Source organism: Rhinolophus sinicus, chromosome 4 (assembly GCF_057876585.1).
Source record: "Rhinolophus sinicus isolate RSI-liver-muscle chromosome 4, RSI-T2T, whole genome shotgun sequence".
Classification (NCBI taxonomy): domain Eukaryota; kingdom Metazoa; phylum Chordata; class Mammalia; order Chiroptera; family Rhinolophidae; genus Rhinolophus; species Rhinolophus sinicus.
Window position 1 is genome coordinate 85,877,648 of NC_142504.1, and position 17,752 is coordinate 85,895,399.

Sequence of the window (17,752 nt, forward strand, 5' to 3'; positions counted from 1 at the left end):
TAGTTCACTGATTCCTGTCCCTACATAATTCCTTCACAAGCCCAGGTCACGTAAAGATGGCACTCCAATCTGAGCACGTTCATGGTAGTTACTCTGCATACTTCTAAGCTGTTGGTTCACTCAAACCTTTGAAAAATATCACAGCACATGATCATCTACAGTCTGTTGGAGAGAATATGTGAACGTAAATTAAGACATCTGCATCCTTGGCCAACTTTTCTTCTAGTTAAATGTATATGTGGTAAATCACTGAGCCACTCTTGTACAAGGGTCTTCATCTGTAAAATAATCTTTTAAACCTATGGATAAAATTTCTAAAAGCACTCCTTGTTCAAAAGTTTTACAGTTGCAAAACCTATCTATAATCCCTATGGAAATTAAATAACTCCTAATTAAATAGGTAATCCTTTCCCCACCAGAAAAATCATCATGGAAAATGTGGCTTTATTCAGTGAGATAAAATTACAAAACAATTAATGAATCAAAGTATCTGTTTGAGTTAGACACTACAGACATGATGTATAATTTATGTCGCGTTTACATGCTTTACAAAACCTGCTATAACATGTATAGGATTGTTTAATAATGTTATAGTAGAGAGGTAGTGTCATGGTTATGAAATGGGTTGGATGTAAGAAAATCCTGAGTTTGATTCCCATCCCTCTACTTGGGTGACCTTGTGACACAGTCAGTCTCAGTTGCACATCTTATACTGGAGATCCTGCTGCTGCTAATAATAATGAATAACAACAACAACAATAATAATAGAAACTATTCCAGGATTATTGAGGGACATTACAAAGATAATGTTTGCAAATTGCATGACACAGATACCTGGTCCACATAAGTGCTTGTTAAGCACTGATTGATTCTGTTATAATTTGTATTCCCTATTTTGCGAGCACTGAGAATTAGAGTAGGCAAACTTATGCTTTACAAGTGGTTGACAAAATAATTAAAGATATTTTAACAAGTTTTGGGAGAGATCTTGTTTTCAGCCAACGGAACACATCAACATTTGCATGCTTATTTAGCTTTACCTTTCTTTGTAGGACTGAAGAACTTGATATAGCAATTGAAACAAATACATGGTGATTTTATCAATATATTCATGGACTTTTAAAAAAGAAAATATGAAAAATAGATTTGAAAGTTTTTGATGAAAATATTTTCACACTGATGTATAACCTGTTTTCAGATACTGTTCCTTCATTCTTCCTTAGTGTTATTTTAAATTTTGAGATCTGATAAGTTTTAGACTGGGTTCTACTCTATCCTTACCCATGAACAAGGAAAAAGAATTCTACACAATCATTTTTGTTTGCTTCTTATTTTTAAAGGGGGAAATATCCATCATTGCAAATTTTAAAAGTGCAGGAAAGTACCAAGAAACACATGCAAAAGGAGATAAGATTAATAATAACATCCTAACATTTGAGGCATCTGTATATAATATTGTGTTAAGGAAAGGAACATTATTATTTTTTATATTTAATTTGTTTTACTCCTCTGTTAAGCTTTCTTTGCTAGTCTTGGCCTAAAAAACAGGGAAGTATGAAAATGTTTTATTTATATAGAGAGAATAATACTCCCTAAGAAGCACAGTAATTAAAATATAATTATTTACCATGCCAAAGAGGAATGCATGTTCAAACACACTGAAATTATTCTAAAACAGGAAAAAATATACTCAAAAATTCCTAAAAGTGGGATTCATTTTATCTTATAAGGGAATTCAATAAGGGAATCAGGGGTTCAGTGGTGCTTTTGTTCACCTAAATGTAAACTGGTCAAAAGACGAAAACCTATATATACCATATGTGGGCAATGCTGCAATATCAAAGAAATGAACTAAAATATCAAAGGGTTTTCTCTGTTTTGATGGCCAAATTCCATCCTGTAAGCAGTGCATTAGACGCTAATGACATACGATTTCTCACTGACAGATTTAACAGCATCAATAAGGCCTCTCTGTCCATTGCAGCAAATTGATCCTACATGACACTGACAAGGGCAGCCTGCACTTAATGACCTCCATCGCTGAAGGATGGAAATGAAAAATGATTGGAAGTACAAATAAATCTTCGAAAGTTTCCCTGAAACAGGTGTGTTAAAAGTGATTCGTCTGAGGAAGCATCACAAACATAAACGCAATCTCCTAGCATGCCCCACTGTCTGTTGATACCAGGGTATCACTCCTCAGATACTGAATCAAATTTGCTTTAAGTCCAAAAATGACATAAAGACAATTTTGCTCTTACTAGGCAAATACTATGTTAGAAATTTTTCTTAAAGGCCTGAATTTTTCACTATTTACACAGGTACCTAATAAATTTGTTATTTGCCACCAAATGATTCTATACAAACTGATAACAAGAATACATACAATTTATGTTTCTTCCCTCCTGGTTAGAAAAGGAAATACAGTATGCCATTGATTATGTTCTCCTCCTCAATTCTCAGCAACAAATAGAACATGTTTAACCTCGACAACAATGTCACAGGCATGATGTGATTGGACAAATGCTCCATTTGATACCCTTTCTTTGAATCCTGCACACTGGTTTGAGGAAAGTAAGATTTTGATATATGGTTGACTTCTCAGTTCTTTCCCAAACATATTTATTTCTTGATCTACCTTGATCTTGCTACTACTTCAATACACATTTTTAAAAGAAAAATATACACTCTTTCTCTCAATGTATTTGAAAGCATTAACTTGTGTTAAGAGTAGATGGATGAGAAACGTAAGGGAGTTTATAAGCAGCATACCAGATGAATGCCATAGTTACTTACAGTTGCATAATATTCCTTTATTTTTGAAGTAACTATGGATGTATCTTTTTTACGCTTTGTCAATTTTCTTCTGAGGTAGATCTTATTTTACAGGTGACAAAACTGATGTTGGAAAGGGTAAATTACTTGCCAAGATCACTGAGCTAGTATTGGTAGAGCTTGCACTCAAATTGTGGCCTTCCATTTTCCCAATATTGCATAATAAGGAGGGATGAACATTGTACTGGAATTCTATACTACTCTATCATAGTATTAATACAGTAATATGGGTAATAGCAATAGGAGAAAGGATCCATTCTGAGGTAGACCTTATTTTACAGGTGACAAAGCCGTCTACTGGTTCTTATGTTTAGATAAATTGTTAAAAACTAACCATGCCTCTGTTTTTTGAAATTTAAATTCTAGAAGAAATAAAAATTCAAAGGAAAATAATTCTCTTTTCTATGAGTGTCTGGAGAAGAATATAGAGGAAGTAGGTACATCTTAACATTCTAGTAATGAAGCTTTCTCTTCCCTTTTTTCATTCTAGCATATTGTGTGTTTTACTTTTCCACTTTCATTATTGCAGAAGATTTTACAAAATATATTAGAATTCCCAGTGATTCCCAGCAACAAGAGGTTAACTATTTCTCCAAGTTTGTAATTAAGACCCATATTTAAAAAGAAACTAGAACCCAAAATTTGAAGCCCATATATCATGAGGAAGATTTAGAGGTATCTCATGGGAAGTTACCTATAGATACAATTGGAATTGAAGTCTATGATAAAATATGTGAATCTATGAACTACAAAAATTTGGTATTGCAGGTCATGATAGTTAAAAGCAAATTAGTATAAAATGGTGGATTGGAAACTAAGTTTTTTTCATTTTGCAAATATCCTTTCAAAATTAAATTTCAAAAGTTTGATAAAATATACAAAACTTTACAAAAACATGCCATAAAAGATGACCATCAAATTGAAGACTCCATGACTGACTACTTTTTATTTTTATAATATGTATTTCAAGTAAATCAGTATTTTTTGAAAAATAAGAAATATTTACCTGTTTCTTATCTCTAACTGAAGCATCAAGTGATAACTGTCTATCAAACAGGTTGAAATAATTGTCCTTTTCTGTTAAGAAAGTCATCTGTAATTTCTGATACTCTTGAGCTAAACGTAGATTTTCTTCTAGTGAATCGTCTTGTATTTTCTGGAAGATAAATGCATACATATATTTAATTAAAATCATTTTAATTGGTTTGAATTTTTACATTGTTTGAATTACCTAAAAGTATTATATTATATACTGTAGAAAAATAATGAAACTAAAAAGATGCTTCCCCTGACAATACGCTCCTTGGATTTAATAATTTTCTTTCTTAATGCAGGTTGTTTTTTTCCCCCCTAACATTGATTCATCAGAGTCTGTCTAACTTTTGTTCCCCCTCTTTTGCGGATTTCTTCTATAATATCTTAGGAATTACCCAGTCCTGGAAGGTTCCACTCAGTATTCCAGTGGCCTTCTTCCAGTTTCCCCACCCTTTTTCCTTTCTTCAAGCCCCAATGTTCAAATAAATAGAAGACATTTAGGACCTTAGAATCCTATTTCCAAAAGGTTCAGAGTGGTGGCACTCACAGAAGACACTCAAAACTGAGAGAAGGAAAAGAGTAAAAGACATGGAGCAAGAAACTCAACATTTAGAAGCATCCAGAGAGAGCAATTATCTGTTATTAGTATACTTTAGTTATATTAAAGGTTAAATCTGCTTCTATGAACAGTTGAGAACTTTGTAACACCTTTCCATGACTAAATAAATATATGTCTAGTTCAGTACAAACCACTGAGAATATATAACTTTTGCAACATTACCCATTGGCAAATTGGGGGGTACCTGTCATTTTCAATTAGATGTATGAATTCAGTTTAATTGCTGATTCTTTTTATGTTTCTAGTACAGATATTTTCTGGCTTCTTCAAAAATATGGAATTTATCAACAGCCTTAAACACTGTCAAACCTGTTACTCTAGTAATTCCTCTTATGGGAATTTATTCTAAGCAAAAAGCTTTATTCATTATGACATTATTTATCGTAGGGAATACGTTTCAAAACATTTAAATGCAGATTAATTATGATGATGAAAATGATGATTAAATAACTAGACGTAAAAATAACCACTGTGAAGCAATTAAAAACATGATTGCCATTACATCAAACCTTCAGTATAAGTTGTTAAAATATGTATAGTGTCGTATGAGAATGTGCATAGAGGAAATGTAATACAGCAGAAAATTTCCTGTACAAATATTTATGTATTTACACATTTGAAGATTTATGAAGGTCAACAAACATATTTCTCATGAATGCCTTGTATCCATATTGATCCCTAATGATTAATACTATGTCATCGCTGTTCTTCAAAAAGCCAAAATGATGAACTGAGAACTGTTTTAAATGTCCTTGCCCTAATTCTGGCACAATAATTTAAAACTTTAGAAACTTCTATCTAGTAAACTTGCCTAAAATCACATAGAATTATCTTCCCATAGGAGGACAAAGTATCTATGGAAATTTTATTTGGTGGAAATACTTTTGAAAACCTGGTTATAATTCTCTTTGCTCTCTTAACACTAATATTAAAATCAAATCCTCAAGTGATTCTCTGGTAAATGTTTTGGAGGCAGAAGGAAGAATAATTCTGAGTTTTGTTTGTTTGATTTCATGTAAGCATAACTCTGATCCCTGCAATATTACATATCTCAATTATATTTCTTTCAAGCCCTAAATGGCTACTATAAATGCTGAATTTGAGAGGAGTGCTACAAAAGTGGTGGGGATTTGCATTAAATCTCTTTCATGGAACTTAATGGGGGATATATTTGGTACTTTATGCTTTGTTCACTATGTAATATGCAGTTTTATTTCAAAATAAATATACTTTTAATTTCTGTATTATACCAGTCCTTACTGTTTTATATACCACAATTGGCGTAAATACCAAGAAATTAAATTGTGTAGTTATATGAATGAATCTTCAAAACATTTATATCAGTCATGATATTTTACATTATCATTTCCTAATAATGAAAATATAGAAGGATTCGCCAATTCACTACTTATTCTTGAAAGTCAGTGACCTTCAGATGTGCAATGAAGTTTAAGTTTTTTAAGTTTTAAATAATGGTATTCTGCTGATACTGAATTTTTTTTTTTTTTTTATGTTTAACTGTGGTTCCACCTCATGACTCTGACTGCTTTAATTTTAACCAATAGTGTTATAGCACGCAAATGAAACAAGAGGGAATGATAATTATTGGTGAAAATATTTCCAGAAGTAATGCTACCAGTACTAGAGTTGAATATCTTATAAAAGATCAACAGCAGAAGATATTTAATAAAGGCACAAAAATTGGGGTTGGCAGTATAACAAAAGGATAAGAAGAAACTAGTAAGAGAAGATGATGACTTTCATGTACTTTTAAATTCAAATCTAGCTGTCTTATCAGTAGAATCTTTCTACTTAAGTCTTGGCTAAATGTGAACTTGAAAAAAAGTTGTTTCTAAAACCATTAAGGAAAAGTTTATTGTAATCTCTATAAGTTAAAATAACTGCACTCTCAGTGTTTGCAATATTATTTAATTCCTTCACTTATTTATTCATTTTCATTCCGTTATTCAGAACTTTTTATTGAGTGACAAGCTCTGAGAGATAATGGTGAACCTTAAGAATTTGTGGTCTTGTGGGAAACATGTTTTAAAAAATCCCACAAATATATAATTAGAAAGTAGAATTCTGAATATTTTGCAATTGTTTGTTTTCCATATGTATTAAATTCACTCAAAGGTCTATATAAATATAATACTTTCTCAAAGCCAGATTTATTGGTATTTATTCAATTGCCATTATTAATGACTATCAAGATGATGAAACATTGGAAATTAGACTTGATAAAGAGATGTGGTCAGTATCTGTTAATAGTTTCCATGTTATCTAGAAGTTAGTAAAAAAAAATACTTAGCTTGATGATGGTTTATTCTCTAATAGCCTAAATTATTTGTTAAGCTTTCATGTTTGGGGGATATTACAGCTTCTTATCCTAATATTTTATTAGGAAATAAAGATTGTGTTTATAAAGGGCTAAACAAAAGTTAGATTGTAAGTTCCATGAGGGCTGAGACTGTCATTTTATTCACCCCTAACATATACTGGAGAAAGCAGAGCTGACATAGTGGGTGCACAGGTTTTCAGTAAGTGAATGAATACACAGAATACCACTTAGGAAATGCACATATTTAGCACTTTAGAACCACACGGTTTATTTGTCCACTTCTATGAAATAACCTATTGACAATATAACAAAGCACATTTATATTATTAGTTACTATACTAGAGAGGTGAAGATCTTAAGGAAGTATATAGAGAGGATTCACTCAATGTTTTTGAACTGAACGTTATTCCAAGGATACACCACATTGTCTAGACTCTTAGCACGAGTTCTTTCTCTGCGTGCATCATTGACTTTCACCAGGTATGTGAACCCCTTGAAAATACACAGCATTTTTCTTGGGTCACCTAATTAGCTAGCCCATGATCCTGACAGTATTGAGATAACATTGCTAAAGAAAGACCTGGCTTCCTCCTTTGTCACCGAAATTGCTGAAAAAGGAAGGCAGGCTGAGACCCTAAGATACCCAAATGCTACTTCTCCATTTTTACTTTTACTTGGCCTTTCTTAATCTTTAAGCTTGAATTTCATCTTGGAGTTATCTTCCATTCTCTCCTTTTTCAGTTTATTTTTCTCATCTTTCCTTTCTGCTTTTCTTCTCCCACTGGGTAAGTGTGGTGTAGAGAATTACAATCAGAGAATTGGATTATTTTGGGACAAAAATATAGAGCATATGTGTATATTATCTATTTATAGTTCATCTTGTACATATCTAGATATCTATGTATATGTCAATATATATGTATCTCTATATCTATATCTATATCTATATTTATGTATCTTCTACATCTATCTACAAGAACTTAGAAATATGACTCAACTTGAATGTTAACTTATGGATTCCACACTTAATGGAAAGAATTGGGATAATAGTAATTGTTTCCATTGTTAAAACGTTCTTTTACACAAAAGAGAAAATATGGCAAAGAGAAGTCAGGTGAGGCAAACTATATTTTCCAAAAATGGCTGCAGAAATATTTTCATTCCTACATGTTCTTCTAGAATCTTATCACTGCATATCAAGCATAGTCTATTTCTCCTTTCCTTGAGACTCAGCAGACTTCTTCAGCCAATATAATATGGCAGAAATAATGTTGTGTGACTTCCCAGGCTAGTTTATTTTAAAAAGCAAGTTTATTAAAAAAAAAAAAAAAAAAAAAAAAGCAACTGATTGAAAAAGCATATAGCTTCTGCCTGGCCCTCTATTTGTGGACATTCGTCCTTAGAACCAGTCACCATGTTGTGAGGACTCCAGGCTACATAGGTAGGTGTTCCAGCAAACAACCCTAGCTCGGGTCTCAGATAACAATCAGCATCAACTGTGAGTGTGTGAGTCATCTGAAGATGATTCCAATCCCTAGTCTCTGAATTGTCCAGTAGATAGTTCAGAAAGTGTGAGATAGGAGACTCGCTGGCCCTGGAGTGCCCTGTCCAAATTTCTGACACATAGAATCATGAGTCAAGAAGTTTTGGGATATTTGTTATGCGACCATAACTGAAACACCAGGTATATTGTGCAACATTACATGCATAGTAAATGGAGAACCTGGGCTTTACACCTAGGCAGATTGGCTTCAGATCTCTTGCTCTTCACCATCTGATATACTTCCTTCACGAATGTGAGTCACACTCTTCAACACTGTGCAAGAGTGTCTTTATAAATCCTAATGACATTAAAAAATCAAATTAAATAAAAGAATTAGTTTGCTCTAAGCCTTTTCCTCAAAAAAACAACAACAACTATTTTTATAATCTGGCTAACACATAGCTTATTGACATAAAAAGGACTGCTGAAGGAAATTAGAACTTGGTCCTCTTGGAAGCCACTTTTCACTGTTAAGTCAATACGGCATGCTAGTTACATACACCCAGTCTCTTGTGTTTTTGGATCTACAGGATTCCATTTCATGATTTGATTAGGCCTGATGCATTCGCTGGCAAGACCAAGTACCCAAGTGAAGTGCATAGACCTTTATAGCTGAGACCTACACAAATTCTGGAGTATGGTTGAATGCAGCAGAGTAATTCTGTTGAGATCTGTGGAGGACCAGCCAGATACACTTATCCTGGAGAACTTTTTTTGTTGTTTATTTCAATTTAAGATGCACTAATGCCAAAGTTGTTTTGGAACTTTTTTTGTTGTTTTTTTTCAATTTAAGATGCACTAATGCCAAAGATTACAAGAAAAAAACTGGATTTAAACATTCTAGACAGAAGGTTATAAGGAAAATATTTGCACTATACATGTATATATAGAAAACCTACATAGCTAGTCTATTTACAAATACTTTAACATTAAAATAGTCCTAGTGTTTATGACTAAATTTATAGTAATGTGTCATCTGTCCTCCCCTCACTCTTTTTTTTTTTTTTTTTTTTTTAAGGAAAATTATATGTTTTTTGTTTTTGTTTTTGTTTTTTACTCTGGGATTAACTGTGAAAGAAATCATTATCGTCTCAATAGCTGAGTTAATCAGCTTTCACACTGAGGTAGCAACACAGTATTATCATTATATCACTTAAATATGAGTACATATACAATATTTATACTTATGCAAATCTATCCAGACACATAATTCTGCCTCTACCTTCTGCATATTCAACAATGTCCATATCAGAAAAGTCATTTGAAAATGGATGGAAAAGAAATTCATTCTTTTTTTTTTATGGTGTGCCATTTTATTAAATAAAATGGCTACCTAAAAGTGCACTAGATTTTTTCCCCAAAATCTTTTAATTAAATCTATTGAGGTGACATTAGTTAATAAAATTATATGGGTTTCAAGTGTACACTTCTATAATACATCACCTGCATATTGCATTGTGTGCTCACCACTCAAAATCAAATCTCCTTCCATCACCATGTATTTGACCTCCTTTACCCTCTTATCACCAAGTCCCCCCCACCCCCCTTTGCACTCTGGTAACCACTAAACTGGCTGTATCTATAAGTTTTTGGTTTGTTTGTTTCTTTCAGGTTTTTTGTTTTTAAGCTTTTTGTTGCTTTCAGTTTTATATCCCACATATGTGTAAAATCGTATGGCTCTTGACTTTTTCTGTCTGACTTATTTCACTTAGCATGATATTCTCAAGATCCATCCATCTTGTCACAAATGGCAGTATTTCATCTTTTCTTATGTCTGAGTAACATTCCATTGTGTATTTTCACCACATCTTCGAATACAGTTTCTTTCAATTATGTATTGTATGAGAGTTGTCATTTTTTCGACTCAGTTTTAATTCTGTCTTATCCTGATATGATTTTGTGTATGGCTGTTTCAGATGATTTTTTTTTCTGATGACCTGTCTGTCATCTCCTGATTCTTGGTTATTAATAGTTTACTATAGATGGTCCCTTGCTGTCTTGCATCTCACCAGGGCTCTGCTACCATGTCTCTGTTCTTACACAGACTGCACCACACTCACTTTATAGTCCCCTGGTTGGAAGGAATTGATTTCCTACCAGAACCACCAAAAAACAAAAGTTGCATTGCTGATATTTATTGACCTATTTTACTTCAGAACATGCTAACATCTAGCTTTTAATTCATTTACTAATTTGCTCATTTAATCATTTGTTTAGCAAACCCTTAGCAAGTTTACTTTATGGGGCCAGCTCTATGGCTAGCTCAGAGACTAAAAAGAAGGATAAGATGGGACCCCTGTTCACCAGGGATTACAGGCTAGGGTAGAAGGAGGTCGAAGAGTAAATAAGTGTATTCGAAGTATTTTTTTGAAGTATCTCAAATTGATTCTACCAGGTAGAATTGATTCTACCAGGTCAGGGAACAGGGTCATAAAAGTCTTCACCGAAGAAACAATCAGTGACCTGAATCTTAGAAGAGCCATTTTATTTGTCAGGAATAAAAGTTGTCCTGCCACACGAGTCAGTATATATATATGAGTAACGTTGGGTAAATTAGTCAAGAGGAATGTTTTTTGGGTCTCCTTTAGGACTGTTAAATTACTATTACTTATGACTTGTGAATTCGATTTTTATAGATCATGTTACATTCTGCTGTCTCTTGACTTTATAATATTACTAAGGGAGTGTAAACAGTGAAATGTACCCACATATTTAGTATACCATTGATGCATAGCGTGATAATAATGCTCCATTCCAAGCACCAATGTTTCAGTAGTATGTGATCCTGTACATACTATGCTTACCCATTACACCACTGATATCTACCATGAAATTCCCCTAGTCCCCACATGTGCCTTTGACACATTTCTGCAAGTTCAGGGCACTATATTGGTAGTTTTGTACTCAGTGATGCTTTGATGTTATTAAAGCAGCCATCAGTACTAAAACTAATGCAGTGGATAGACCAGAATAAACGAGACATGGAAGCCTCAGGTCTCTTTGTGAACACTGCCGCTTCAAAAGCATCCCCTTTGATTCATAGGAATTAGTGTAGTGAACACAAATGCTTAAAATACATGTCAATTCTCTAACAATATAACAGATGGAGAAAACATATACTTTACTAAGTATGTCACCTACTGTGTGCATAGCAGCGTTATTGTATTGCTGCTCCCTTAAAATCTATATGCCAATTACTACAGAAAACGAGGGTGCTCCCCAGAGTTTCCAAGGAACAAGTCTGTAAGAATGATATGTGTCGATACCCTGAAGCCTCAAAGGAGCAAATAACTGTTTTAACTCTCCCAGGACCCACTTCCTTGTCTGTGCTGCCATGGAAACCAGTCTCTTGTCCAACATGAGTTCTCCAATAATTAGTCTTGAACATTCTTGATTTTTAAATGAACAAATCAGTCCTCTGTATTAACATTGTTACATGCCTCAAACTCTACATAATATCATATTTAACAAAATGCTCTCTATTCACCAATTTACTTTAAAAAAATACTTATTAAGCAACTTGTATACACAAAGCACTATAGGGGACACAGTACGTAATGAAATAGTACCTTTATGACACTGTTTGATGAAAGCCTGCCACATGCCAGCTGACTAGTTAAACCTATCCCTGCCAGAGTCCAGGGGAATACTTTCTTTAGCTCCCACATGCCAGCACGCACATGTGTGATTAAATACAGGACTCCTTATCTTAGATCCTGGACAGGTTACAAATTTAGCTACTATCTATTTACTCAAAAATTTACTAATGGACAGTATGATATTGTTTCTCAAAACTCAGAAAAGATTTATTGGCAATTTATGAATACTTTTATTAACCCTGCTTGTTCCTTATTATTTTTTGACTCAGTTCAGTGTATATATTTGACCAAGAATTTTTGATAACATTATGAAAAAATACACAATTTCAGGGCCAAAGGAGCTTGCTATCAGATAAGGGAATTGAGGCATTCACAAAGATAACTACATCAGAATACATTATATGTGAAAAAGGATAAAAGACATATCCAACTAATAATAGTATAATAGTTCCATAAGAGATCACTTACAGTGCAAGTGATGAGCAAAGTTTCAAGGAAGAGTCCATTTTTGAACAGATTCTGAGGATATTTCATATATAGGGCCCTATATGTCTTTTAGGAAAGGAAAATCTGGCCTAGAAACACAGATGGTTAAATATTAAAAAGCGCCTGATTAATGTGGATGTGTGGTCAAAAAAGGAACAATTACCTCCATGCTGACTGTACCACTTATTCTATAACTACTCAGTGGCTTTAGGAAATGCTATACAAATGCCACTTATATTAGCTATTATATTTCTAGTTGATCCAGTTCCCTTCAATATAATTGTATGTTCCCTCAAAGTATCCAGTATAACTGATTAGAAAAACAAATTATGCTATAAAAAAGTAAAAATCAGTGTCACGTAATCTATATCTCCAATAAATTTTCCAGTTAAAATACAAGTTAAAATATATTATTTAAATGGTTAAATTATTTGTACATTCTAAGTGATAGTCATAGTAATAATTCCCATAAATGTATTTATTAGTTATAAAATAAACTTTAAATTTGAATCCTGAGTAGATATTTGAGTTTAATGTATCCTCTAATATTGCTTAAGATTGTTAAGCAGAAGCATATTTGCATATTGTTTCGTTGTTATTGATAGTCCTATGCATTATCACAATTTAATTATATTTCAACTTTTCAATATTTTAAAATATAGTTTTAAAGTCTGCTACTCTTTTTACCATTTCATGTGAGACTGAACAATTTCCTCTTCATGTGCACCTCCTGATTTGAATAGTTTAAGATTTAGAAGGTTTCCTATTTACTCACATTTTAATGATATACATTTCTACTTCACTGGTGGAAAAGGCTGATCAGTCACAGAAAGGTCAGTTAACACTAAATAGACCCTTTCTTTATGTAATTACAAAGAATAATATCTTTGTGCTGATGGCACTGCACATGGAGTGGGTGATGCAGAGAATTAATGCGCTGCCTTGTCGGCCCATGGGATAGAGATTCCAATACAATAACCACAACTTATTCTAATTATGCAGCTTTAAAAGGTCATCAGCAAAAAGTGTTAAGGAATTATCAACTAACTTTATCATAAAGTAAAAATGTACTATATAAATGCAGAAACTGTTAAGGACAGTACCTAAAAACTTTATTACAAGTGAGAGAAAGATTGGCCTAAATGGTTCTAGGACATATATTATGGCATAAATTAAGTAAACTCATTGAAAAATTAAAATAATAATAGTATAATATCCTGTGGATAGAATTAGTATTAATGCTTTCCCTCTTTTGTTCCTCTTAGATATTCAGTCAGACAAAGATCATGAGTACCTCTAATCACCTGATGTTTTTCAAATTAGAGCACGGCCCAAACTTTGCAATGCATCTCAAGCAGAAGTAGGATTTAAAATAGCTAAGGCAGAAGACATACAGATGGCCAACAGACATGTGAAATGATGCTCAACATCACTAATCCTCAGGGAAACGCAAATCAAAACTATAATGAGATATCACCTCAAACGTTTAAGAATGGCTATCATCAATTAATTAACAAACAACAAGTGTTGGCGAGGATGTGGAGAAAAGGAAACCCTCTTGCACTGTTGGTACGATTGTAACTAGTGAAACCACTAGGGAAAATAGTATGGGGATGCCTCAAAAAATTAAAAATAGAACTACCTCAAGCCACAGCAATCTCACTGCTGGGTATTTATCTGAAGAAAAGGAAAACAATAATTTATAAAGGTATATGCAACCCTACGCTCATTGCAGCATTATTTACAATAGCTAAGACATGAAAGCAATCTATATAGCCATCAACAAATGAATGGATAAAAAAGAAGTGGTACATATAAAAAGGAATATTACTCAGTCATAAAAAAGAATGAGCTAGAGATCCAAGACAGCAGAATAGATAACACTGTGCCTGCTTCCTTCTGTGAACATATTAAAATTACACCTAAATTATAGAACATCAATCTGGAGAATCTTCTGAAGTCTGGCTGAACAGAAGTTTTATAACTAAAGATATAAAGAAGAAACTACGTCAAGACTGATAAGAGGAGCAGAGACGTGGAACTGGCTAACCCCAAACATGTGGCAGTTGAGACCTGGGAAGGATATCTTGGCCACGGAGGTTCCCCCAACGTAAACAGGAGTGAGGGACCCAGCCCCATACTGACCTCTCCAACCCAGAATACTGGTATCTGGAAGAGAAGCCCCCACAACATCTGGCTGTGAAAAACAATGGGAATTCCAACCACCTGTGTGGGATGGAAGTCAGTGGGAAACCCAGGTGTCCTCTGAAAAGGGCCCATGCACATAATCTCTCACTCCCAGGCACTCACCTTGGGCTTCAGCAAAGGGTCAGTGTCCAGGAGGAGTCTCAGAGACATGCAAGGGGCAGACTGGCTTTGCAGGAGGGCTAGAGGATGCTCAACATTTTCCTTGTGAGGGATACTTCTCCCAAGTGGCTGGCAGGCTGGCTCCATCTTTCCTGTGTTGAGCCTTCCCCCTACGCTTATGGCCAAATCTGAATCTGATTGGTCTGGTGAGCTCCACAGCTCCACCCTGCTGACTCACTAGGACCCCACCCCACCCAACTCCCCCAGCACTGGAGGTACTTTCTCCAAGAGCAGCCAGTCCCGGCCACAATGCACTCTTTCTTGGAAAACTACCAGAGTCCAACAGATCCCAAGTAGATGACGACTGGCCTCATTGTGCTCTGAGACTTTTGCTGAGTAGCATCAGGGTAAGCACTGGCACCAAACCAGAGTCAACATGAACCTGGTGAACACAACTCTTCCCACTTTAGTGATTCCTGAAGATGCTGCCCCACCCAACTTGCATACTGCATGAGACTTTATCAGTGGCTGAACCTTAAGGGAGCTGGCAGGTGGCAGCAGGCCTCAGGATGTCCTGGCATTTTATGGAGCTGGCCCAGGACTGGTGGCAAACATCCTTGGTTTGTAATGTGGCCTCTCCCACATGCCTCTGGGTTAGCACCGGCAGCAAACAACCATGTATCACTTTGTAGCTCTTATCAGGTAGTCCCGGACAGTCAGAGGCAGTGGGTGACCTGGGCCTGCACAGAAGCCCTTTGCAAGAGGCTATAGGACCAACACACCTGGAGGTTCGCTTCAGATCTCAGCAGAGCACTGCCACTTAGCCCCACCAATGTCACATCCAATGGGCAGTCTCAACAGGCACCAGAGCCCACTGGGACAAATCCCACTGAATGGGGTAAGCCCCTCGCACAGTAGCCTGTAAGCTGTGGATATGGCAAAACCCCACAGCCAATCAGCCTGAGAGTCAATCCCACCTACTGACCTGCCAAAAGCAACCAACTATAACTATAATTGGAGGGCACACACAATCCACACAAGGACACTCCTGGAGCATCCAGTGCAGGTAACTAGTGAGACTTTGCCAATGGACCCCATTGGGCCCCAAAGTGCGCAATCTACATAAGGCCACCTGGCCAAGACTTAGAGATGTAGCAGATCTACCTAGTACATAGAAACAATTAGAGAGGAAGCCAAAACGAGGAAACAAAAAAATACATCCCAAATGAAAGAACAGGAGAATACTCCAGAAAAAATTAACAAAATGAAGGCAAGCAACCTACCAGATACAGAGTTCAAAACAATGATTATAATGATGCTCAAGAAACTTAGTGAGAACTTCAACAGAGAACTAGCAAGCATAAAAAAGAACATACAAGCCATAAAAAAGAACCAGTCAGAACTGAAGAATACAATAATTGAAATGAAGAATGAGAAGAGATGAAGCAGAGGATCAAATTGGAAAATAAGGAAACAGAAAACACCAGTTGGATCAGCAAAAAGGAAAAAAGAACCCAAAAAATGATAATAGGTTAAGAGACCTCTGGGACAACATCAAGTATAATAACACATGCATCATAGGGGTACCAGAAGAAGAGAGAAAGCAAGAGATTGAGAACCCATTTGAAGAAATAATGACTGAAAATTTCCTAATTTGGCAAAGGAAATAGACATACAAGTCCAGGAAGTGAAGAGCGTCTCAAATAAGATAAACCCAAGCAGGTCTACACCAAGACACATTATAATTAGAATGACAAAGGGGGTTGGGGGGTGGGGGGTGGGAGATGAGGGTAAGGGGGATCGAATATATGGTGATGGAAGGAGAACTGACTCTGGGTGATGAACACACAATGGGATTTATAGATGATGTAATACAGAATTGTACACCTGAAATCTATGTAATTTTACTAACAATTGTCACCCCAATAAATATAATAAAATAAAATTAAAAAAAAAAAAGAATGACAAAGATTAAAGACAAAGAGAGAATCCTAAAAGCAACAAGAGAAAGCAACTAGTAACTTACAAGGGAGCTCCCATAAAATTGTCAGCTGATTTCTCAACAGAAATCTGTAGGCAAGAGGGGATTGGCATAAAATATTTAACGTGATAAGAAGCAAGGATTTATAACCAAGATTAGTCTACCCAACAAAGCTATCATTTAGAATTGAAGGACAGGTAAAGAGTTTCCCAGATAAGAAAAGCTAAAGTTCATCATCACCAAACCAATATTACAAGGAATGTTAGACGGACTTAAGATGAAAAAAAAAAATCAAAATTATGAATAAAAAGGTAACAGCCACATATCTATCAATAATTACTTTCAATGTAAATGGTTTGAATGCTCCAGTCAAAAGACATAGGAAGTCTGAATGGGTAAGATAACAAGACTCTTACACATGCTACCTACAACAGACTCACTTCAGATTGAAAGACACACACATGGAAAGTAAAAAGATGGAAGAAGATATTTCATGAACATAGAAATGGAAACAAAAAAAGTGGAGTAGCAATACTTACACGAGACAAAATAGACTTTAAAACAAAGGCTCTAACAAGAGACAAAAAAGCACCCAGTAATCCCTCTTCAAGGTATTAATATGAAGAAACCCAAACAGTACTTCAAGGGTACCTGTGCATCTATATGTTATTGCAGCATTGTTTACAATGGCCAAGATGGGGAGGAAGCCTGGATGCCTGTCGATGGAAGAATGGATAAAGAGGAAGTGGTACATATATGCAATGGAACATTTCTTGGCCAGGGAAGGCCATCTGCGGTCGCATGGATGGATCTGGAGGGTGTTGTGTTGAGTGGAAAGTACTCGTAAGACAGAGAAAGACAGATGCAATGTGATTTTGTTTATATGTGGACTCTAAAGAACAAAATAAAGCAACAAAACACAAACAAACTCATAGATACAGAGAACATGTTCATGGTTGCCAGATGGAAGGGGAGTTGGGGATAAGTGAAAAAGGGGAAGGTATAA

At 35.1% G+C, this 17,752-nt stretch overlaps 1 protein-coding gene across 1 annotated transcript in view; it reads right to left on the reverse strand.

Moving 5' to 3' along the window:
- Nucleotides 1-17,752, reverse strand: part of CCDC178 (coiled-coil domain containing 178) — a 325,057-nt gene that overhangs the window by 110,067 nt on the left and 197,238 nt on the right. The window contains exon 18 of the mRNA XM_088797614.1: nucleotides 3,842-3,991. Within this exon, the coding sequence (XP_088653740.1) occupies nucleotides 3,842-3,991 (150 nt within the window). The remainder of the gene's footprint in view (nucleotides 1-3,841; nucleotides 3,992-17,752) is intronic.